The sequence below is a fragment of the Erythrolamprus reginae genome, chromosome 11, assembly GCF_031021105.1.
Source record: "Erythrolamprus reginae isolate rEryReg1 chromosome 11, rEryReg1.hap1, whole genome shotgun sequence".
NCBI classification, from domain to species: Eukaryota; Metazoa; Chordata; class Lepidosauria; order Squamata; family Dipsadidae; genus Erythrolamprus; species Erythrolamprus reginae.
In genome coordinates, this window is record NC_091960.1 from 18062305 (window position 1) to 18088051 (window position 25747).

The 25747-nt window shown below is 43.3% G+C and overlaps 1 protein-coding gene across 1 annotated transcript; it reads left to right on the forward strand.

The window, feature by feature from the left end:
- The first annotated feature begins 17788 nt into the window (after positions 1 to 17788).
- On the forward strand, positions 17789 to 22512 carry ID3 (inhibitor of DNA binding 3). The gene is made up of 3 exons (XM_070764940.1): positions 17789 to 18349; positions 20778 to 20851; positions 21592 to 22512. Exons 1-2 carry the CDS (start codon positions 18023 to 18025, stop codon positions 20835 to 20837), a joined length of 387 nt encoding a protein of 128 aa, XP_070621041.1. The 5' UTR covers positions 17789 to 18022; the 3' UTR covers positions 20838 to 20851; positions 21592 to 22512.
- The last annotated feature ends 3235 nt before the right edge of the window (positions 22513 to 25747 follow it).

Below are 25747 nucleotides of genomic sequence, written 5' to 3' on the forward strand. Positions count from 1 at the left end.
GCTTCGAGTTATTGATGATATTGACTCTGCCCTACCATCTGCAAAATTTGTTGACAAGCATTTTGCACACGATCCCTGGCAAATATTTTCTTTTCTATTGCATAAAAGAGGCTTCATCAAAGTTGAAAGACAGTCAATGCTTTTCCTTTGAGGTGGCTGCCGCTCTAATTCCAATTGCGTACTTGACTTTATTGCCACAAGCAGTAGCGGATTCCTACCAGTACAGTCGACACCATCGCACCGGTAGCTAAAATTGAGCTGCATGTACAGATCCATGTCTCCGGCATGTGGGTGCGCACATCCGAGTAAGATTTTGCTTCTGAGAATGAGCAGGAAGCAAAATTTCACGAGGAGACATGCGCGCAAGAGAGATTTTAGTGGTTTTTGCTTTTGTGCATGTGCAGAAGCAAAAGAATTGCTGAAATCTCTCATGCACATGGGTGTCCGCTCATGAGATTTCACTTCCTGGGCATGTGCAGAAGCGAAATCTTGCTCGGACGCACCTGTGCACATGCTGGGGACTCGGAGCTGCGCACGCAGCACTCCAGTAGCGCTGAGAGTGGCCACCCCTGCCTGGCTACAAGCCTTTTTATTTTTAAGCTAGTTCCTTTCTCCTTCTCCTCTTCTTCTTATCCTCTCCATCAGCCCCTTTGCAGAACCAAGCTGTGGGGCCATCCAAGGCCAGGATTACACAACAGAAGGAGTAAATTAATCAGAGGTGTTTGCACAAGGGCTTAGCTGCCTTTAACCTTGGTTGGGGTGGGGGGGTGATAATTACAATCGTTTGTGGCTTGGTGCATTGTGTGAATCCTGACCGCTGGGTGGATTTGGGTTTCAGTGTACTAAGTCATCATTCAAATGGACCAATGTTGAGAATCAAGTTAAGGGCGCTGCAGGTACACAAAGTTAAAGCTTAAAGCTGCCAGTGTTGGAGGCCCCTGACCTAGATATTTTTCAAACTAAGCCACTTGAAGACTTGTGGACAAGTTCACACATATATTAAATTGGTTTTATTAACAATTAACTGGAACGGAAGCAAGTGATCTTTAACAGGCTGGGTAGCAAAAGACACATGCTAAAATAAAAGCAGTCATTTTAAAACTGGCAGCAGGCATTGTTATCCAATCAGCAGCTGGTACTCAAATGGCCACTGTTGTCCAATCATAAGATTTGCACTAGAACCTTTTTTCCCCTCGGGTGCGAAAGCACGTGTGCATTTGCTATCACATATGCGCAAGTGCTCACACCCATAATTCAATGCCTGGGGACAGTGAAAATGGCCTTCCCCCCCACTGGAGGCCTTCTGGAGGCCTGAAACAGCCCATTTCCCAAACTCTGGTGGGCCCAGTGGGCCCATTTTTTGTCCTCCAAAGGTTCCAAAGGCAAACTCCCTGGAAGCCAAAAACGCCCTCCCAGAGCCCTCTGGGCAAGTCAAAAATCATCTGGCTGGCACACACATGCACGTTGGAGCTGAGCTAGGGTAACAGTTTGCGTGCCAGCAGGTATGGCTCTGTGTGCCACCTGTGCCATAGGTTTGCCATCACTGCACTAGAAAGTACACAAGTAGTCTGCATCTTATGGCTACCATAGAGTCCGAAAATTTCCATTGTTAAGTGAGGCAATTATTAGATAAGTCTTGCCCAAATTTATTATCCTTTTGCTTGTAGTTGTTAAGTCTCTGAGTCTTCGGAGAAGGGCAGCATACAAATATAATAAATAATGACAATGATGATGATGATGATGATGATGATAATAATAATAATAATAATAATAATAATAATAATAATAATAATAATAATAATAATGTGAATCACTGCACTGGTTAAGTGAATCATGTGTTCATTCAGAGAACCTGGCTTCCCCCACCCCCTTTGACTTTGCTTGTCGGAACCAGCCGAGAAGGTTACAAATGGTGGTCACCAGGGGCAGGTTCCGCTTACCTTCCTACCCATGTGCTCTGTGCGCCATCGCAACATTTTGTCCGTGCGTCCCCCAGTGCGATTTTGCTTCCACGCAGAGGGACAATTTTCCTTCTGTCCATGCTCAGAGAGCTAAAAAATGGTTGAAAATTAGGGGGGAAAGGATGGTGGCACACAGGGACCAGCAAAGACAGCACTGGAGCCATGGCGCCCAAATTGCGTAATCAACGGGCCACTGGTAGAAACCTACCCCTGGATCACCCTGGGAAAGTCCAACTGTAGAAAAGAACAGAACAGAATAGAATTCTTCATTGGCCAAGTGTGATTGGACACACAAGGAATTTGTCTTCGGTGCTCTCACTGTACTTAAAAGAAAAGAGACATTTATCAAGAATCATGAGGGACAGCACTTAATGATTGTCTTAGGGGTCAAATGAGCAATGAAGAAACAATCAATATTAATAAAAATCTTAAGGATACAAGCAACAAGTCATACACTCATAAGAGGGAGGAAATGGGTGATGAGGAATGATGAGAAAAAACTAGTGCAGACTTGGGTAAAAAGTTTGACAGTGTTGTGGGAATTATTTGTTTAGTAGAGTGATGGCGTTTGGGGAAAAACTGTTCTTGTGTCTAGTTGTCTACAGTGCTCTGTAGCAACGTTTTGAGGGTAGGAGTTGAAACAGTTTACGTCCAGGATGCGAGGGGTCAGTGAATATTTTCACAGCCCTCTAGTAACTATATACTACAGTAAATATATGCCAGTTGCCGTGCACCCAAATTTTGATCACACAACTAGTGGGGGCATTACAACAGTCCTAAGTATGAAAAACGGCTGTGTCACTTTTTTCAGGCCATTGTAACTTCAAACCGTCTCTAATTGAATGGTGGTAAATTGAAGACTAGCTGTACCCTGAAGGACAAGGCAAAGGTAAGATAAGTAGTCTCGATTTCCTGCTTAGTGAGGGAAAAGAGACTCAATTCCAATTCACAATTCCCTTGGAATGGAAGAGTAAAAAAAAAAAAAAGGAAACAATGCTTCAACTTCATCCATTGACCAAAGAAGAGGGATTCCCACCAATTCTATTAATCTCTCCCCTATTTAAAGGAAGCCAAAGTTAGTTCAACTCTTCAAGCAACACCAGGGATAGCATTTAAGCCATGCAAAGAAAGCTTTAAATAAAAAAAACCAACAGATCCCTTTAATGAGTAACAGAGGCGATGCACTGACTTGTGTAAGATCCAAAGCTCCCCCCCCCTTTTTTTCCTGAATCCTTTTTGAAGCCTGCACAATTGCAATATTGATCACCCTCAATATCAGAGCCTGTGTCTTTCAGTGCAGGCACCGGCTAGTAAATGGGGGCTGCGAGGAGGAGGAGGGAGGGACGCATAGCAATGCTTTGAATTTCCCACAAGCAGCTGGTTTAATTTACCACTGTGGGAACAGAACGCTGGACAATGCTTTGATCTGCACCAATTCCCTAAAAAGTCATTTTTCTCTCATTCTTCCTCCAAAAGGGAAGCTTCTTGGAGAACCCACTTAAATACGGGAGTGACATATAGGCTTTTAATATTCTTCGGATGAAAAATAAGGGCTCTGTCCGCAAACCCAAACATGTTAACACAGCCCTGAGCTTAATGAACCTTAGTTCCTTGGAAGGTGGTGCCAGCTTGTAAGGAAAAAATCTTCCCAATGCTAAGCCATCCAGAGAAAGATCTTTAGCTGTCACCAGCCTTCTCTCAGTTAGATTTGCACAACTGTTAAGGAACTTATACTTTTGCCTACCTGTGCATAGGTTGGCATTGTCTTTCATGGTAGGGCATGGACTGTAGCCTGAATCGATGTTTAAATATTTTGAATCAGTTTGGGTGCAAGACTAATGGGACATCTGTGTAAAATTCAGGCAGGTTTAAAACAGACCTGGGCAAGGCTAGTTTAATGAAAAGAAGGACCAGGGCAGACATGATAGCAGTGTTCCAATATCTCAGTGGTTGCCGCAAAGAAGAGGGAATCAACCTTTTCTTCAAAGCACCTGAGGGTAGAACAAGAAGCAATAGGTGGAAACTAAACCGCCCCGAGTCTTCGGAGAGGGGCGGCATACAAATCCAAATAATAAATAATAAATAAATAAACAAGGAGAGAAGTAACTTAGAACTAAGGCGAAATTTACTGACAGTTAGAACAATTAATCAGTGGAATAGCTTGCCTCCAGAAGTTGTGAATGGTCCAACACTGGAAGTTTTTAAGATGTTGGACAATCATTTATCTGAAATAGTGTAGGGTTTCCTGCCTAAGCAGGGGATTGGACTAGAAGACACCCAAGGTCCCTTCCAACTCTGTTGTTGTTGTTGTTGTTGTTGTTGTTGAATAGGTGTGTCTAAATGGTGGCCCGCTTGAAGCCCTGGTCAGCTAGTGTAATGCATTCCCCATGAAACATAAAAATATTTTTTTAAAATAAAGGAAGATTGTTATTTATAAACATAATATTATATATTTTATATGTGGCCCAAAGACAATTCTTCTTCAATCAATGTAGCCCATGCAAGCCAAAAGGTAACACAATCATGGTTTAAAGGGATTCTTGCCTTGGCTTGGGTCTATGGATCCATCGGGTGGGGGGCATGAGGTCCTCACAAGTCATCTACAAAGGCTTGAAGAAATATTCTGATTTAAATAGTTAAGTCTTGGTGGTCCATGGCCACAAAAGGTATTTAAGGGGGGTTTGTAATGAAGAAAAAATTAAGAACCACTGATTTAAAGGAAACCTATTTTTCAGTGGGAAAACCTAGTAACAACAAAGAAAATAAAATGATCTGGCCAAATCATTTTAATCTTTCCTCCCTCATTTCCATTCCGATTTAAAAGAACCAATAAATATGCAAAGCTAAAAGTTCTTTCTTTCTTTCTTTCTTTCTTTTTAAAGCACTTAAACATTTGATTTGGGGAGAAAAATCATGAACTCTCAAAAGAATTTCCTCGCTTCGAACTTGCTGAGACTGGAACCATTTCTCACTTGTCTATGGCATCATTCCGTTGATTGCAAGCCGCCAGGAATCCTGGATTCTGGAACGGGGAGATATTCCCTCCGCCTCCCCCAAAGCCAGCATTCTTTTCCAAGAGTTTGAGGTTAGCCTGGTATGATCAACATTTACTCAAGAAATACGTTCCCACTTTGCTGCCCTCATTGTTACACCATCTATCTCCCAAATCTTATCTTCCAAAAAAATCACATTTTAGTAGATTGGAAAGGGGGTGTAAAATAGCCCATCAATATTAGTTTGGCTTCGAATAAACAGTATTCTTGTCTTGCCACTACTGTAGCCATTGTCACTAAAGCTTTAAATATTGGGGGTGGGATGATGTCTCCAGGTTTGCATTAATGCATTAATTACTGTACTTTTAAAAGTACAGTACTTTTAAAACAAAAGCTCAGCTTTGTGAGGTGGGGTTTCCACCCAACCGCCCCAGCCAAACCAAATGAACAAAATAATACCATAATCACCCATTCTCATAAAAGAGCTACAGCACATACTATTTTGCAGCCCCCCCAAAAAAAACTGCCTTAGAGGCAGGAACAGAGGTGATTAGCAGAAGGAGAAAGAGAAGAAGAAGAAGAGGAGGAGGAGGAGGAGGAGAGAGGGGAGGGGAAGGGGAGGGAGGGAGGAAGGAAGGAAGGAAGGAAGGAAGGAAGGAAGGAAGGAAGGAAGGAAGGAAGGAAGGAAGGTCCTTTGGAGAATGAAGACGGAACAAGGAGGATATTTATATTTTTAACTGTTTGTTTTTATTTATTATTGGTAGTATACAAATAAAACAATGTTTACATACATGGTACTAGTAAGAGAGAAACATTATTAGGGTGGAGAAATGAAAGCCAGATTGGGTTTTTATGTATGTCGCCCCCCCCCCGCCGAAAAAATGTTGCATTATGTACACTGCTCCAAAAGGGGGGGGGGGACACACTTAAACAACACAATATAACTTCAGCAAATCAAACTTCTGTGAAATCTAACTGTCCACTTAGGAAGCAACACTGATTGACAGTGCTGTTGTGCACATTCAACTTTGTACAGAACAGAGTTGTGTTATTTGAGTGTTCCCTTTATTTTTTTGAGCAGTATATTTCGTTCCCGGGTTGGACCCGGCTTGTTTGCAAAATCACGAGTTTTGGGACAAATCAGATCTTTAAAAACGAACAATACCAGGCCTTTCCTGGGAATCGGACGCTGCATCCAATATCTCTTCCCTCCAAGGAGGGCTATCGGTTATCACTTCGCAAGCCCCCTCCCCCCCAAAACGCGAAATTCACGTTTAAGATTAGCAACTGGCCCGAATTTGCAAAGTGATACACGATCCTCCGATTCTGTTCCCTGATTATTTACTATTTTATTTTTTGGCACCGGAAAGGGGCTCGATTCCAGAAATAATAATCATCATAATAATTTTTTTAAAAGCAACGAAATCACCTTCCGTGCTTTTGAGTTGAAAAAATCCAACGCACTACCCAGTTCAGCAGCGGAAAGAAAGAAAGAAAGAAAGAAAGAAAGAAAGAAAGAAAGAAAGAAAGAAAGAAAAGGCGCCTTTGCAAACTCTTCCCAAAGTTTTGCAAAACCAGGACTCCCCCTTCCTCCCCCGAAGCCCCGCCCCCTCGGAGCCCCCAGGCCCCGCCCCCACCCTCTCCTCATTGGCCACCCGTGGAAGGGGGGGGGAAGGGAAAGGCTTCGCGGTGCCTGAGCCGGCGGAAAGGTTGCCTTGGCCACGCATCCCTGTGTGAATGCATGACGTTCGCAAAGCTGGCGCCAGGCTGTCTGGAGCTGCGAGTTAGATCAACACAGCTGGAGGGGCAGAGACACAGCTGGGCAAAGGGAGCAGATTCCTCAACAAAAAATAGGATTGTGAGAAAAGTACTTAAACAAAAACAGTTCAAACAAAAGCCTTAATGACATCCTTTCATAGAAAAAAAGAAAAGAGAGAGAGAGAAAAGCTCGCAGGACTTGGGATAGGGGCGGGATAGAGTGGAGGGTGGGGGGAAGAAGGGAGTGGGAACAAAAAAAAGCCAGAGGGATGCTCTGGAGGGGGGCAGACTGGGTGAAGGGCGAAAGCGCAGCCAAAGAGGGGCTCGCGGGCGGTGTACTGGGGCAGAGAGGGAGAGGGTGGACGCTGCAGCCGGCCTGGAGTTTACTTGGCGTGAGTTGCTTTGTGGGACTGTCATGAGCCACCATCAGCACCCCCGAAGAAAGGACCAGATTAAACCCTTGGAGGCACATCCATTGCGCAGGGAAAGATGTCCAAGGAGTGGGCTGCCCGCTTGCGTGCATTCTTGAATCCAAAAGATAGCAACTGCATTTAGGACTGGATTGTGCATTTCTTAAAGCCAGCGTTTTGGTTCCGTGTATAGAAATTGCCTAAACATGGAATAGGTAGACAGACAGACAGACAGACAACAGAACACAATTTTATTGGCCAAGTGTGGACACACAAGGAATTTGTCTTGGTGCATATGCTCTCAGTATACACGATAGATAGAATAGATAGAATAGATAGATAGACAGACAGACAGACAGACAGACAGACAGACAGACAGACAGACAGACAGAAAAATAGAATAGATTAGAATAGAATAGAATAGAATTTTATTGGCCAAGTATGATAGAACCAATTAAGATGTTCCGCCCCAGACGCCTGATGGACCCTGAGGGCTTTCAGACGGCGCTTGGGGTTATACCAGAGGCACTTGTCCACAGTTCGGCAGAGTCTCTTGCGGAAGCCTGGAACAAGGCCGCAGCGGAGGCTCTTGACCGGATTGCGCCTTTGCGACCTCTCCGAGGTGCTAGACCCCGTAGAGCTCCATGGTTCAACGAGGAGCTCCGGGAGTTGAAACGCCAGAAGAGACGTCTAGAGAAGCGATGGAGGAAGAGTAGGTCTGAATCCGACCGAACACTTGTAAGAGCTTTTATTAAGACTTACAAAGTGGCGCTCAAGGCGGCAAGATGCGCGTACCATTCCGCCTTGATTGCATCAGCGGAATCCCGCCCGGCCGCTCTGTTTAGGGTGACCCAATCCCTTCTTAACCAGGGGGGAGTTGGGGAGCCCTTACAGAGTAGTGCCGAGGATTTTAACACGTTTTTCGCTGATAAAGTCGCTCGGATCCTGGCCGACCTCGACTCCAATTGTAAAACAGAGTCGACTGACGAGTCAGTCGAGGTGACTGGGGCACGTACTTGTCCACCTGTCTGGGAAGAGTTTGATCTGGTGACACCTGATGAAGTGGACAAGGCCATTGGAGCTGTGAGTTCCGCCACCTGTTTACTGGATCCGTGTCCCTCCTGGTTGGTTTCGGCCAGCAGGGAGGTGACACGGAGCTGGGCCCAGGAGATTACCAACGCTTCCTTGGGGAGGGGAGTTTTTCCATCACTCTATAAAGAAGCACTCGTGCGCCCCCTCCTCAAGAAGCCCTCCCTGGACCCAGCTGTGCTTAATAACTATCGTCCAGTCTCCAACCTTCCCTTTATGGGGAAGGTTGTCGAGAAGGTGGTGGCACTCCAGCTCCAGCGGTCCTTGGAAGAAGCCGATTATCTAGGTCCCCAGCAGTCGGGTTTCAGGCCCGGTTACAGCATGGAAACCGCTTTGGTCGCGTTGATGGATGATCTCTGGCGGGCCCGGGACAGGGGTTTATCCTCTGTCCTGGTGCTCCTTGACCTCTCAGCGGCTTTCGATACCATCGACCATGGTATCCTTCTGCACCGGCTGGAGGGGTTGGGGGTGGGAGGCACTGTCCTTCAGTGGTTCTCCTCCTACCTCTCTGGCCGGTTGCAGTCGGTGTTAGTGGGGGGCCAGAGGTCGACTCCTAGGTTTCTCCCTTGTGGGGTGCCTCAGGGGTCGGTCCTCTCCCCCCTGCTATTCAACATCTACATGAAACCGCTGGGCGAGATCATCCAAGGACATGGGGTGAGGTATCATCAATATGCGGATGATACCCAGCTTTACATCTCCACCCCATGCCCAGTCAACGAAGCGGTGGAAGTGATGTGCCGGTGCCTGGAGGCTGTTGGGGCCTGGATGGGTGTCAACAGACTCAAGCTCAACCCGGATAAGACGGAGTGGCTTTGGGTTTTGCCTCCCAAGGACAATCCCATCTGTCCGTCCATCACCCTGGGGGGGGAATTATTGACCCCCTCAGAGAGGGTCCGCAACTTGGGCGTCCTCCTCGATCCACAGCTCACATTAGAAAAACATCTCTCAGCTGTGGCGAGGGGGCGTTTGCCCAGGTTCGCCTGGTGCACCAGTTGCGGCCCTATCTGGACCGGGACTCATTGGTCACAGTCACTCATGCCCTCATCACCTCGAGGTTCGACTACTGTAATGCTCTCTACATGGGGCTACCTTTGAAAAGTGTTCGGAAACTTCAGATCGTGCAGAATGCAGCTGCGAGAGCAGTCATGGGCTTACCTAGGTATGCCCATGTTTCACCATCACTCCGCAGTCTGCATTGGCTGCCGATCAGTTTCCGGTCACAATTCAAAGTGTTGGTTATGACCTTTAAAGCCCTTCATGGCATTGGACCAGAATATCTCCGAGACCGCCTCCTGCCGCACGAATCCCAGCGACCGATTAGGTCCCACAGAGTGGGCCTTCTCCGGGTCCCGTCAACTAAACAATGTCGGTTGGCGGGCCCCAGGGGAAGAGCCTTCTCTGTGGCGGCACCGGCCCTCTGGAACCAACTCCCCCCGGAGATTAGAACTGCCCCTACTCTTCCTGCCTTCCGTAAACTCCTTTGCCGTCAGGCATGGGGGAACTGAAACATCTTCCCCTGGGCATGTTTAATTTATATATGGTATGCTTGTGTGTATGTCTGTTAGTATATGGGGTCTTTTTAAAATCTTTAATATTTTAAATTGTTAGATTATTTATGATTTGTTTCTACGTGTTGTGAGCCGCCCCGAGTCTTCGGAGAGGGGCGGCATACAAATCTAAGTAATAAATAAATAAATAAATAAATTTGTCTTGGTGTATAGGATCTCAGTATACATAAAAGAAAAGTTCGTCAAAAATCATAAGGTACAACATTTAATGATAGTTCGGGCACAAATAAGCAATCAAATCCTATTAGAAACCATATAGAAACCATTAGAAATATAAATTGTAAGGATACAAGCAACAAAGTTACAGTCATAGAGTCATTACAGTAGTGGGAGGAGACGGGTGATGGGAACAGTGATAGAAAGATAGATGATATGGATATGGTTCAGGGGTCCCCAAATTTGGCTACTAGGAAGACCTCTGATATAAAGAGATAGTTGTAGTTGGAGAATGGGAGATGGAGGGAGCAGTCTTACGGTAGCCCAGTGTGGTTGGAGGAACCTAGTTTGAAAAGATCATCTGGGAATTCTGCCATTTCCAATTTTGCAGCCAGACGGGCTGAAATCAGTGATACTTGTACCAACCTCCAGCCCAACATCTTTGCCCCATTTTGCAACCTTCCTTGTCCCAATGGATAAGAGAGTCATTGCAATTGTGAAGTTAGCAACCCTTAAGGGAATCTGGCCTTCTCCATGGACTTTGCTTGTTGGAAGGTCGCATAAGGGGATCATGTGACCCTGGGATGCCACCAACAATATGAGTCAGTTGCCAAGCATGTGAATTCTGATCATGTGATCGTGGGGAAAGGCTCATAAGTGGTCATAAGTGTGAAAAACAGTCATAAGTCATTTTTTTTCAGGGCTGTTGCAACTTAGAACAGGTGACTAAAGGAACCATTGTAAGTCAAGGTATACCTGTAAGGATGGTCTGATGCTCTGGTTGATACCCACATCAATTGGCATAGCATGTTTTGGGGTCTTCAAAGTTGAGAAGCCGCAGAAGGTGATTTTGTTCAAAGTGAACCAACCTAGCGAGGGAGAGTTACAAAACTGGAAGTTGGGTTTCCACCCCCACCCCGCTGCAAAGAATGGAGGTTACTCCGAGGTCAATCTAGTCCGTTGCCTTTCTTCTGAGCAGTGAAAATTGGCCAGGCCAAAGAAAGGAATGGAAGGAAGAATGGAGCAGTTACTCAAATGTAAACCATTCAACCAATTTTGAATAACAAACATGCAAACTCAAATGTTCTTTTTTAAAAAAAATTCCCATTCATCCCAAGTAACTTGGACTGGAATCGTTTAAGGAGGGTGGTGTGTGTGTGTCCCCCCCCCCCAGTGTATCAAAACATCAACAAAAGTTTATTTTTAAAACAGGGAAATATAAATGGTAATGGTGGTGGAAAAATATGATATCACGGTGCGGCAAGAGAGAATGAAAAAGAGACGGTACAAGCCTAAGTAACAGAATAGGACAGAACATAATAACTTTATTATCACTTTAATGTAGACTGTTTGGCATACATTAAAATGAAATTTCGTCCCATTCATCTCTCACCACCTCCATTATACACCACATAAACATGACAAAGAAATATGCTTATACCCTCATACCCGCATATATTATATGACACAATCTAATTCAGATGTACACATGTACATGGTGAGAAAAACATGTGGCAAGTTTAGTGGATGGATGGCCTTGGGAGCAAAGCCATTACAGAATCTGGTAATTCTACTGGAAAATACCTCAAAACCTCCTCCCAGAAGGGAGCAACAAAAAAAGACCATGAAGGAAGGTTCAGAAAGTAGTTTTATTTAGAGAAATTGTGGTAGAATAGAAGGAAAAGGTGAGAATAAATAGAGGGTAGGTAGTCTGGATACATTCTTCTGGGGAAGGGCAGGAATAATCTTACCCCACTTGCTTCAAGATTACACTTGAGACTGGATAATTACTAGAAAGAATCAATTGTCCTATGCAAATGCTGCTGTAATTGCATATTTATTTAACCTAGATGCCATGATGTTTTGTTTGTAACACCAAAACAAGATCTTGCAAGCTTTGTGTATGCTAACCCATACCTTCAGATTTCACAGCAAGCTTCATTAAGTGGAATGGAATTTACTCTTGAGTAAATAGGAATGCAGTCTTATTCTTTTCATTTCATTTCCAAATAATCAAATGGAGAGGGAGGTCCAATAATCAAACTTTATGGGCTGCTAACTTGTTGACTAATTACGTTATAGCGTCATGTTCAAGCAGGTGAGATAGAAACCTAGGTTGCATGTGGGGGGGGTGCTTTAGTGTAAAGTTTGAACCTGTGGTGGTGTACATAAGTGCACCTTTGTGCCTACCGTTCCTGTCTAAATTAGGGGAATTCTATAACTGGAACTTCCATGGCAACTCAATACATTTTCCTGCTTGGTCTCGGTTTGCAAAATTGAAGCCCAAACTTTACTTCTACAAGCCTGAAACAAACTTGTAACATGGTCCCTGTACCTTTACAGGTGGCCATCGACATACAACCACAGTTGAGCCCAGCATTTCCTAATTCTTAAGCGAGACAATTAAATGGGTTTGTCCCATTTTACGACCTTCTGGACACAGTTGTTACTGCGGTTGCTAAGTCAGTAATATGCCAGTAAGTAAATTTGACTTCCCCATTGACTTTGCTGGTCAGAAGGTCACAAAAGATGATCATATGAGCCTGGGGCCTTTAAATTTTGATCATAGCAATAGCTTTTAGACTTACATACCGCTTCACGGTGTTTTATAGCCATCTCTAAGCAGTTTACAGAGAGTCAGCATATTGCCTCCCACAATCTGGGTCCTCATTTTACCAACCTTGGGAGGATGCAAGGCTGAGTGAACCTGGAGCCTACTGAGATTCCATCTGCCAAACAGCTGGCAGCCAATGATCCCCAGAAGTAGCTTGCAGTACTGCACTCTAACCACTGCACCACCAAGGCTCTTAAGGTCCCTTCCAGCTCTATTCTGGTTGACTAAACAAATGTTCAAATCACGGCAGGAAAAATATTTAATTATTTATTTTATTTATTTATTTTGTCAGGCATGTAATCGATAACAGATATAAAAACATAATTATGAATACATAAAATGGATATTAATAAAAAGGAACATAAGATAGAGACAGTAGGCACACTGGTGCGCTTATGCACGCCCCTGAAAGAATTCTTAGTAATGGGGTGAATAAACAGACAAATTGAGGTAAAGGATGAGTACAACCTAAAATTAAGAGATACAAGAGATAATGAATATTTATTTATTTATTTATTTATTTATTTATTTATTTATTTATTTATTTATTAGATTTGTATGCCGCCCCTCTCTGTAGACTCAGGGCGGCTCACAACAATAACAAGAACAATGTAAAAACAAATCTAATAATTAAAACAAAAACCCACTAAAACCCCTATTATTAAAAGCAAACACACACGCAAACATTCCATGTGTAAACTGTATAGGCCCGGGGGAGATGTGTCAGTTCCCCCATGCCTGACGGCAGAGATGGGTCTTAAGAACTTTACGAAAGGCAAGGAGGGTGGGGGCAGTTCTAATCTCCGGGGGGAGCTGGTTCCAGAGGATTGGGGCTGCCACAGAGAAGGCTCTTCTCCTGGGTCCCGCCAAACGACATTGTTTAGTCGACGGGACCCGGAGAAGGCCAACTCTGTGGGACCTAACCGGTCGCTGGGATTCGTGCGGCAGAAGGCGGTCCCGGAGGTATTCTGGTCCGATGCCATGAAGGGCTTTATAGGTCATAACCAACACTTTGAATTGTGCCTGGAAATTGATCGGCAACCAATGCAGACTGCAGAGTGTTGGTGTGACATGGGCATATCTTGGAAAGCCCATGATTGCTCTCGCAGCTGCATTCCACACGATCTGAAGTTTCCGAACACTTTTCAAAGGTAGCCCCATGTAGAGAGCATTACAGTAGTCGAGCCTCGAGGTGATGAGGGCATGAATGACTGTGAGCAGTGAGTCCCGGTCCAGATAGGGCCGCAACTGGTGCACCAGGCGAACCTGGGCAAACGGCCCCCTCGCCACAGCTGAAAGATGTTTCTGTAATGTGAGCTGTGGATCGAGGAGGACGCCCAAGTTGCAGACCCTCCCCGAGGGGGTCAATAATTCCCTCCCCAGGGTTATGGACGGACAGATGGAATTGTCCCTGGGAGACAGGACCCACAGCCACTCCGTCTTATCCGGGTTGAGTTTGAGTCTGTTGACACCCATCCAGACCCCAACAGCCTCCAGGCACCGGCACATCACTTCCACTGCTTCGTTGACTGGACATGGGGTGGAGATGTACAACTGGGTATCATCCGCATACTGATGATACCTCACCCCATGCCCTTGGATGATCTCACCCAGCGGTTTCATGTAGATATTAAATAGCAGGGGGGAGAGGACCGACCCCTGAGGCACCCCACAAGGGAGAGACCTAGAGGTCGACCTCTGACCCCCCACTAACACCGACTGCGACCGACCAGAGAGGTAGGAGGAGAACCACTGGAGAACAGTGCCTCCCACTCCCAACCCCTCCAGCCAGCGCAGAAGGATACCATGGTCGATGGTATCGAAAGCTGCTGAGAGGTCAAGAAGCACCAGGACAGAGGACAAGCCCCTGTCCCGGGCCTGCCAGAGATCATCCATCAATATGTCTGGAAGATAAGCTATAGTGATTGATTTGGGAAAAAAATGAAAATTAATTGATTTTTTTCCCTGTACTATTGTTTTTTTTAAGTGGAAAATGAATAAAAATTAATAAAAAACATTTAAAGGAAAATTAAAGGTGGTAGATCCAGGCAACAAAAATAGGAGGCAAGAAGGCAGCATTAGAATAACAGTAGATATACCTAGAAGAATATAAGTATATATATAAATATGGATAAGGGAAAAGATATAAGTTTAAGAGTAGCAATGTTGGTATGAAGTTAGGATTTTGAATTGCTTGTCTTAACTATAAAATGGACTAGAGGTACTTAGGGAAGGATAAGAGGGAGAAAGAGGAAGTAGAAAGGAAAGGGAGAGAGAGAGAGAGGAGGGAAGTAGGAAAGAGGGAAAGAGGGAGAAGGAAGGAAGGAAGAGGGAGATAGAGGGAGGGAAGTAGTATGAAATATAGAAGGAAAGCAGACAGGAGATAAAAGTACAAAAGGTGCAAATTTAGGATATTTATGGCATTTTGGACAGAAATGTATAATTATGTATGTTTTGATTTTATGATAGAGGTATGGATGTTTAAGTAAAGATGGTGAAAAAAATAAAAAAATCTTTTAAAAAGGAATAAGGTGAGGTCACAATCAATGATGTTGATGATGATGAAGAGGAGGAAGAGGAAGAAGAGGAAGAAGGGGAAGAAGAAGAAGAAGAGGAAGAAGGGGAAGAAGAAGAAGAAGAAGAAGAAGAAGAAGAAGAAGAAGAAGAAGTAGTAGTAGTAGTAGTAGTAGTAGTAGTAGTAGTAGTAGTAGTAGTAGTAGTAGTAATAGAACAAATCATGTGATACTGCGACCTGACCATTGAAACTACAGAGCTATGGATGAAACATGTAACAGTGATACCCATTGTCATCTGGGCACTTGGTACCATGTCCAAAAATTTCACAAAACACATCAAGAAACTGCAGCTTCCTGCAATAACACCAGTGGAACTGCAGAAAACTGAACATCATCTATTTTAAGAAGACACTTGGTAGAACACATCAAGAAACTGCAGCAACCTGTATCAACAATTAGTCAATGGTATTTGTGACACTTTTTAAAATGTTCAGTTGACTGAGTTTCATGTTTAATGAATAAAAGAGATGATGATGATGATGACAATGACGATGACATTAACAATAACAACAACAACAACAATAGTAATAATGGGGCTACCTTTGAAAAGTGTTTGGAAACTACAAATTGTGCAGCTGCACCAGCAGTCATGGGCTTGCCCAGATATGCACATATCTCTCCAGCACATCGTGGACTGCATTGGCTGCCAATTGGTTTCTGGACCCAATTCAAAGTGTTGGTTAGGACCTGTAAGGCCCTACATGGCATGGGACCATTGCGGGACTGCCTTCTGCCGCATGAATCCCAGCATCCGGTTCGGTCTCACAGAGTTGGCCTTTTCCAGGTCCCATCAACCAGACAAAATCATTTGGCGGGCCCTAGGGGAAGAGCCTTCTCTGTGGGGGCCCCAGCCATTTGGAATCATCTCTCCCCAGAGATTCGCACTGCCCCCGCCCTCCTTGCCTTTCATAAGAACTTGAAAACGCACTTATGTCGGCAGGCTTGGGGTCACTAGACCCCAGCCTCTGCCCAGTAAATATATTGGATGTGGCAGTTTGTATGTGATTGTTCGATTTTAAGTGACTAGTTTTAAGACAATTTTTAAATTAATTATTCTATTAATTGGCTTAGAAATATTTTATATTATATCTTTTTAATCGAAATGTTGTGTCACTCCAAGTCCATGGAGAGGGGCGGCATATAAGTCCAATAAATAAATAATAAATAACAACAACAACAACAACAACAACAACAATATAAAACACACACTTGGAGCATAACTTGGTGAAAATATTTGGTCACTTGACCTGTGTGAGTTGTTAGCATTCCTAATTAAGCCAAATTCATCTGCATATTTGGAAATCATCGGGGTGATCAGAATATGCCATGGGGCGTCCCAGAAAAGAGGCATGCCTATTATTTAGAAATACTGTATAGGCAAGAGGATTAGATTGACTATTTGTGTCAGATTATTTTGGGCCAGTTTATTTTCCAGTTCATTTTATAGTTCTCACTCTTCCCCTACCCCACCCCAAGTATAACAAAAGGTGGTCTCTTAAAAGTCTCTCAGTCATTCCTCCCCTTGGGCATTTATTTATAAAATAAAAGATTTACGTGTGCAATCCTCACTTTTCCCTGCAGTCTCAACACCGCAGAAACTCCTGTTTCCACTATCCTGTACTTTGGGATCCGATCTGTTTTCTCCATCATCATAACCTCAGCTCCCCCCCCCCGCAATTACTTTTCTTTCTTTTCCTTTTTTTTAACCCCTTTCCTTTTTTTTTCTTCTTTTAAACTTGGTCACAAGATAATTCCTGACGCCAGAAAGTCTGGAGGTCATATGAGTAGCAAATTGAGGAACAAGGCGGCACTAAGTCCGTACAAGTTTTTTGCCTCCCCCAATAATGGGAAGGCGGGAGCGATGTCAAACCTTGGGAAACGTTACCGTTTTAAAAGCTTTTTCAACGTTATGGCTTTTAAAACATTTAAAAATAAATGGCATGTACGGTTCTTATTTACTGTTGGGTTTTAAATGGGTTTAAAAAAAGGTTTAATATTATTCTGTGATGTTTTATTTTTGGGTTGTGAGCCGCCTAGAGTCCCTGGGGAGTTGGGCGGCATACAAATGTAAACAAACAAAAATTAAAATAAATTAAAAGAGATAAAGAGATAAGAGACAGAAAGATAGACAAAGAGACAGATAGATATAGAGACAGAGAGATAAATAGAGATGTAGAGATAGATAGATAGATAGATAGATAGATAGATAGATAGATAAAGAGAGAACGATGAAAACTTAGGGGGGGAAAGGAAGGCAGAAAAAAGGGGGGGTGGAATCTGGCTATTTTCTATGGACTAAGTATCTGGCGCCTCTCTCTACTCCACTCCCCACCTCCTTAATCGTTATTTTAATCAAAAAGCAAAGGGGGAGAAGATGCGACCGACGTTATCTTTGGAAAGGAGCCCGACTTTTTCCCTGAATGGAAGTGAATGGCGGAGGGAGGGAGGAAGGGGAGCGGTGTTGGACCGGCTTAGCCCCTCCCCTCCCCGCACACCCGAACTTCCTCATTCCTTCGCTACGTCAGCCAATAGGAAACCCGCTCCGACTGCTTGAGCCGCAGCCGCCTCGCGAAACGTTCCATTCCAACCTTTTCGCTGTCATTGCAAGTGGCAGGGCGCTCCGGATTCATTTGCATAAAGAGGCGGGGCCGGCGTCCGAGCGAGACAAAAAGCGGCGCTGTCAGCGCGCCGGGGAGCTTCGCGGAGTTGCAAAGTGTCTCTGCAGGGCCGACTCGGAGTAAGTAGAAGAAGGAAGATCTCGGCGGAGAAAGCTCGGGGTTTGTGCGTTTTTTAAAACCTTTCCAGCCTCGTCTGGCTCGCCTCCCTCCCCTCCCCTCGCAAAAGCGCACCCCGTCTTTCCCCCCCGCCCCGCACCCCGGTCCTCCCCCGCCTCGACCATGAAAGCCATCAGCCCGGTGCGGTCGGTCAGGAGCTGCTACGAAGCCGCCGTGTGTTGCGTGTCGGAGCAGAGCCTGGCCATCGCCCGGGGCGGCAGCAACAAGAGCCCGGCTCTGGAAGAGCCCATGAGCATCCTCTACGACATGAACGATTGTTACTCCAAGCTGCGCGAGTTGGTGCCGGGCATTCCGCAAGGCAGCAAAGTCAGCCAGGTGGAGATCTTGCAACACGTCATCGATTACATCTTCGACCTCCAGATCGTGCTGGAGGAGCAGGCGAAGAAAGGGCAGGAGCCCTCGAGCGAGGCTTCGCTGCTCTCTTTGAAAGTAAGTAGATGCTTGAGTAGTAGATGCTTGGAACAAACTTCCAGCAGACATGGTTGGTAGCTGGATTTAAACGTGCCTGGGATAAACATATGCTGTTCAAAAAATAAATAAATAAAGGGAACACTCAAAGAACACATCCTAGATCTGAATGAATGGAATATTCTCATTGTATACAAAGTTTGACTGCACAACAGCATGTGAAATTGATTGTCAACCAGTGTTGGTTCCTAAGTGGACAGTTTGATTTCACAGAAGTTTGATTTACTTGGAGTTATATTGTGTTGTTTAAGTGGTCCCTTTATTTTTTTGAGCAGTGTACAGTATATCCATCCTAAGATAAAATACAGGAAATAGTATAAGGGCAGACTAGATGAATTGTGAGGTCTTTTTCTGCTGTCAATCTTCTATGTTTCTAATCTGTGGGAACTGAAGGGACAAAGTAAGAAGACATGCGGTTAGTAGAATTTGAGACAAAAGTGTAAAGAATAAAGTAGAATTACTTTATAATATGTAAATAGATATATACTGTATACTGCTCTTGAGTTAAAATGGTATATAGAAAATATGCCCCCATTTTGGTGGAGGGGTATGAATGTTATTTGGTGGTGGGCACTTTGAGGATTGAGCTACACTGTTATGTGTTGTGTGATGTTTTACTGTTATTATAAAAATCAATTAAAATATTTTTTTAAAAGGGAAGTGGAGGGATTTAGTGCCTTAAGGACCAAGTGACCCAGACTCCTTAATTAATTAATTAATTAATTAAGTTATTTATTGGAGTTCCTGTACCGCCCCTCTCTGAATAATGGTTTACAAGGTATAAAGAAAAGTAAATTACAATAAAATAAATTCAATTAAAAATTACAGAGCTATCTAAAATCCCTAATAGTATTAAAAATCAATCACACTCATTTGTACAGCAGTCATACAATCATTCATTGGCCAAGGAGCCTAAGATCTAATGGGCCCAAGTCTTTATACATAAATGAGTCTCAAGACTCTTAAGGAAGAGGAGGGTGCGGGCAGTATGAGTAGGGGGAGAACTGATTCCAGAGGGCTGGGGCTCCTACAGGGAAGGCTCTTCCTCTAGGTCCTGCCAAATGACATTGTCTGGTTAACAGACCTAAAGAAGGCCAACTTTGGGACCTAACTGGTCACTGGGATTCTTTATTATTATTTATTAATAATTTAATAAGTTATTATATGTATTATTTATTAATAATTTAATAAGTTGTTATTGTTATAATTGTTATTATTGTTGTTGTTGTTGTTATTATTATTATTATTATTATTATTATTATAATATGAATAATTGGAAGCGACTTGTAGGTCATCTAGTCCAGCCCCACCCACCTCCGCTTGCTCAAGCGGGAGTCCCTACATCATTTCGAACAAATTGTCTCCTCGTCCCTAGACTTGTTTCTCTCTTTTTCGCCCTACCTATCGTGCTTAGTCTTAAGAACTATAACACCCATCGTCCTGCAGAGTACTATAATGTTGGAGTCGTCCACTGGGGCTTCTCACTGAAGCCGCCAGAGCGATGACAGGGCGAGCGGCTTCTGGCAAGCCTTTTGTGCCGCTCCCCACGCGCGCCCCTGGGTCAAGAGCTGCTTCCTTGGTGGAGGAAGGGGGGAAGAGGGAGTTGGTTATCCTGGGTTTGTCCTGGAACAAGACCTCTAAGGAATCTATTTAGGCAAGGGGGGGAAGCGCTGAGGATTTCCACTGCCCACCTAAATTTGAGCGTCCACTTTAAAAAGTTCATTTCCTTTGAATTTTGGATTTAAGTTCTATTATAAGTTTTTTAACTGAGCGTTCAGTCTCATCTTGGGTGGGGAGGTGGGGAAACGAGATGACCCCCTCCGAATCCATCCAGAATTAAACTGGATTAAAAATTTTGGCCGTTCTGAAAAAGTAGATTCTCGCGGGAGGTAAAGAAACAATGAATCTGGCAGTTGCGATTTTGCCCCTCAAATCTTTAGCAAAAAGCCAAAGGTGTACACAATTGGAAATAGACCTGAAATCCAGATTTACTCTGAGAGTAGGACATGTTCAGAGTGACTCCTTGCTTACGTTTTCCTTGATAGGAAGTCCCATTTAAAAATAAATAAATCTAGGGGTGTTTTCAAACAAACCTACTCATGTTGTCGCTTTCCTTTGCAAGGATCTTTTTGTACAGTACTTCAAAATAGCTTAATGGTGAGTTTAAAAAATAGGATTTGAAATATGAGTTCCAATTCAACTGGTGGGTTGATCCAATAGAGAATCTCAAAAGCTGTAGTTAGCAAAGCTGTGCTTGTTGGCAGAGAGGAGTAAGTAATTGAGATTTTAATAAATAAATAAATAAGCCTACAGGTCTGGACATTGATACTTTGAGGAAGGTAAAAGTATTAAAAAAAATTATACTCAGTTTCTTTTTTCTCTCCCAAAGGCAGCTGAACTTGCATCGGAACTCTGCTCAAAGGAGGAACGGACCCTTTGCCACCACTAAAGGCATTTTAACAGGTACGGCCAGCTTGAGTACGACCACCTACCCACTCAACCAACCCCTCCTCCTCTTTTTTAAGCCACCCAAACCCCCTTGCGAGGAAGCCTTGTTTGAAGGGCTTGCTGGCTTAGCGAAACTAGGTTACCCATAGTAGCCTTATATGACTCCTCTCACGCTAAGAGAATGTGTCTTTTATGCCCCTTGGTTCCTGCTGCCAATTTTGCAGCAGCTTGGACATTTTTCCTCCTCTTATTTTTTTCCCCCTTCTATTTTGCCTGTAAATGGAGTCATTATTTTTACAATGTCATTCTTTTAATAGCTTTAAGTCTCTGCAGCTGCTTAAACAGCCCTGTTGAAATGAGTGAATCAAGAGGCACTCTGCTCTCTCTTTCTCTCCCTTCCCTCCCTCCCCTTTTAGTAGTCAGGAGACACAGCTCTACAGTTGTCCCCCCCCCCCCCCAGCTGGAATCTGTATAATTTTAGACCCATCTGCAGCTATAAGTTCCTAAAGAGAAGAGCCTGTGGCTTTTCTCTCTTTGCCTTTTGCCCCTCCTTGCCTCCCTTCCCCTTCCCTTTTGGTTGTTTTGGTGCCAATTAGCCGGCCCCCAGCTTGAGTATTGGCGGCTGATTCCTTATCAGCTGGAGGTACATAAAAAAAAAGTTTTCCTTCCAGGCGCCAGGCTGTCTGCAGACCTGCCTCTGATCTGTTGCTCAAACTGACAACAGCTTTTTTTTCTCTTTCCCTCCACCCATTCAGGCTGCAGGTGTTGGGATCCTGACACTGGGTTTTTCCTCTCCCAGCGAAAAGAAAAAGAAAGGGAGGCGAAAATAAAGAAGGAAGGAAGGAAACAAAAAATAAAAAGACCTTGACTGGAGCAAGAATTCTATGAAACTGGGCAGCCCTCAAATGGACGGACCACCCTCCCCACAAGATAAACTCTGGAACTTGAGATCAATCACCCAAGGCAAATTTCTGGACTGGGTCTTCCAATAGCAACTTTAAAAAAAATACTCCTGTGTTACTTTTCTCCTCCATCAGCCTGAAAACAAAAGAAGAAACTGCAAGCCAAGAGTTGGGGGTGCTGGCTGGTGGTGGGGAAAACAAACTTTGCCTTTTGTTGTCAAATTACTTGGATTGCTGCATTGCACAAGAAGGAACTTGGTATCCTAAAGCAAAAGGTAGAAGAAAGGAGGGAAAATGGAGAATCCTTCTTTGAGCCACCCAAGATTTGTTACTGCACACTGTTTGGGCCAAAGAGAGCTTTAAAATGCAGAATGTGGACTTCATTCTTCCACAGTTAAAATGCTTTGGTGTGTAAAAGAAATCTATGAAGAGAGCTGTTTTTTTGCTCTTTTTTTTAAAAAAAGAAATGAAGCAAAAAAAATGCAGATAACACAGCTTCTTTTGTATATTTTGGATTATAGTTTTTTAACTTCGGTTTGGGGTGGGGGGTGGATGGGAAAGGGGATGTTAAAACTATGAAAACTGAACTCACTTGAGGCTGATTGAGTCTCATGAGTTAAATTGTTGAACTCTATAATAGAGATGACATTTGTACCTTTTTTTGGCAGGAAGGTGAAATTTCTGTTTCCGAGAATTGTATTTGCTTTGTAAAAAAAACCCAACCAAAAAAACTTTTTATAAAAGTTTCTTAATAAATTTTAAACTTTTTTTTAATTCCTTGGAATTTTTTACAGGGTTTTTTTTTTTTTTGGTCTGGGAGGAGGAGAGACTAACTTAACATGCGTGGGCACGTCCAAATATAGTTCATCACATGCTTAAGTCACTATTTTAATGTGGGACAATTATTTAGTTCTGGATGCTGAAAAAAGTGATCTTCCAAAGACCCATAATATGCTGTAAATTGTAACTTCCTGGGATAATTATAACTCCATTGGTAATTATTTTAAAAACTAAATTTAGCCCCACATTTTAAAAGATTGGCCTTGAAATCCAGAAGGCAGTCAATCTGAGAAAAGATTTAGAACAGCTTCTGCTTGTTGATTGCAGCAAGGCAGAACATTTTAGTGTTATTAGGGGTATTAAGTCTAAAATTCCCTATTGCCAAACACTTTCTTGCAAACTTAAGTTGGCAAACATTACTGCTTTAGTATTAGAAAACTGTGATAATCTTTCCAGGGGAAAAGTGCTGAAAATTTGTCAACCCCTATTAAGCAACAAATCTCTCTGGATCTGGAAGTTGAGCAGTTGAATTTATTAGTAAGTTTCCCCACCACCACTACTCTATCCTGTGTTGCTAATGGAAGGCAGATAGATACCAGCAGGAGTGTGACAAATTTGGAAATTGCCTCATTGGGTATGGAAACTTGCATGATTCTGCTAGCCATAATTCAGCTTCTATTTGGCCTGGTATGGGAGCGAATTCAGTTCCTTGTTTCTGTGGTTGGGAAAACCCAGCTTAGTTGGACTGTAGTGAAACAAGCCTACATAATTCTAAACTCTGCTTGGGGATTTGGCTTCGTCAGGGTGTAGTTTTTCAGTCCTCTGTTAGTCACTGGACCTTAACCCATCTTGCAGATTTGTACAGCTAGTCCTCAACTTAATGGTCCCCATTGAGCCCATCATTTATGTCATTAACTGAGAAATTTGTTGCTCACTTCTTTTCTTGCCACATTTGTTAAGTGAATCAACTGCAGTTGTTAAAATAGTAATAAGGTTGTTAAGTGAATCTGATTTCCCCCCTTGTCAGAAGGTTGCAATAGTCATAAATATGAGCCAAGCATCCAAACTGGCCAAGCATCTAAATTTTGTTCATGTGACCATTGGGATGCTGCAAGGGTCATAAGTGTGAACAATAGTTCATAGATCACCTTTTTCAGTGCTGTTGTAACTGATCAGTCACTAAATGAACCGTTGCAGGTTGAGGACTATATGGTTTAAAATTGGTCATTACCCAGAACTTGGATCCATAAGCTTTCGGTACCTAGAGTCCGGATCCATAATGCTTGTAGAAAAAAGGAATGGTATAAATGTTAATAAATCAACATTGTGTAATATGATCTGTGAACTGGGCCACATAGGTAAAGAAATAGCCATTACATTGAAAATGTTGTGTTCTGAAGTTCTGTTAAAAATATATTCAACAGGTCTTTCTTAAATGGTAATGCCACCATGCATACCATACTTGCTTTCTGGTTCTTGTTTTCTTCATCCTCTTGTAAGCTTAGAGCAGGAGTATGGTATACCACGCTTAAAGTTGACAGTGTAATCAGGATGGACTCAGGCTGATGACAGGATGTTGCCTACCAAGTTGCATTCAAAGCAGGTGCACCTAGGATAAAGTTACGGTGTACCTCAATCCAGACAATTATGGCTTACTCAATAAAGGGAGCTTCATGTGATGGGTGAACAAGCCCTGTGTCGCACTACTTCTCTTAAACATCAATTACATATTTCAGTACCTACTACAGTAGCTGAAGGGTTCTGCACACATTAGACTGCAAAAGTAAGTTGAAGGTACCCAAAGATATCCTAATAATTTCCATTTACTTTTGGTGTTTGGCCAGGAGTTGTTAGAACCAACTATAAAGAGCAATTGAAGGCAAATAGTTTTGGTGTGATAGCAGTTGCCAAGGTTCCTAAACACCCTATGAGAAAAGTGAACTACAGATATAATAATAACAATAATTTATTAGATTTGTATGCCACCCCAGACTCCGCAGATTCTGGGGGTTAAAAACATCTCAGAAAATGGTAGAAAGCCAGGAAGGGTGCCATACGGTTTCCATTTCTAAATTTGCCCCTAAATTGATTTAGAGCATTTGGCAAGACATGTGGACCCCTACACTCAAAATTGTTTTCATGCTGGCTGGGGACTCTGGGAGTTGAAGTCTTAAAAAGTTGCCATGTTTGGAGAACCCTGGTTTAGAGGACAAACCTTTTACACTGCAAAATGAAACCATCCAATTCTGTATTTGATTGTTTTTATAATGGAAATACAGTACTGAAGTTTTGACGTGCAGGCATTCCCAGAAAGCTGTTTGTGCTAGAAAATAATTGATGCATACGATAGTTCAAAGATATCTGGCAATGTTAGGAGAACCTCACATCTGCCAATATAACTGATTGATTTACAGCAGTATCTCACCACTTTTAAAACTTTTGTGGATTCAACTCTCAGGATTCCCTAGCCCAGGGGTAGGCAAAGTTGGCTCTTCTATGACTTGTAGACTTCAACTCACAGAATTCCTGAGCCAATCATGCTAGCTCGGGAATTCTGGGAGTTGAAGTCCACATGTCATAGAAGAGCCAACTTTGCCTACCCCTGCCATAGCCAGTAAGAGTTGGCTGGGGACTTAAAGTTCTCCCATCTTAAAGCTGCCATGATTGATTGGAACATAGGGTCCTATGGGGATATGCTACTAAGGAGAAAGAAGAGAAGGCGTGAGAAGTTGCAGTTTAACAGAAATTAATGCTGGGACTTTAAGATAAAAAGGACAGAATTAAAGCAGGGCTGGTTGGGGAATCCTGGGAGTTGAAGTCCAGAGATCTTTAAAGTTGCCAAGATTGTAATAGTTGCAGCAATTATCATAAGCACCAGCCAATATAATAATACCTCTTCCAGCATCCACATTAGTTTCAGGCATGAGGCTCCACAACAAACCCAGGCAAAATGTTTTAAAGTTGCTTGTCTCAAAGCATATGATTGATGCAGTCAGGTTGTCTTTTTTTCTTCTTCCAAATCCTCAAGCTGTTATTTATGTTTTGATGTACTGCCAGTTCTCTTAGTATCACAGGGTAAAGGTCAGATATGTTAACCAGCCTTGCTTGACAATCTTTGCTCAGTCCCTTGCTTTGAATCTCTGCTCTGCTAACGTTCAGTTAATAGTTGCTGAGGAACCTAGTTGGTCCTGCTTACCTTCACTGGAGATTGTGTGCTCAAAACTAGTTT

Bases quoted from the DNA above. Each gene is read 5' to 3' on its own strand.
- ID3 (XM_070764940.1), top strand. From the start codon at position 18,023: ATGAAAGCCATCAGCCCGGTGCGGTCGGTCAGGAGCTGCTACGAAGCC. The intron at 18,350-20,777 runs GTAAGTAGATGC...TCTCTCCCAAAG, and splicing joins CTTCGCTGCTCTCTTTGAAA to GCAGCTGAACTTGCATCGGA.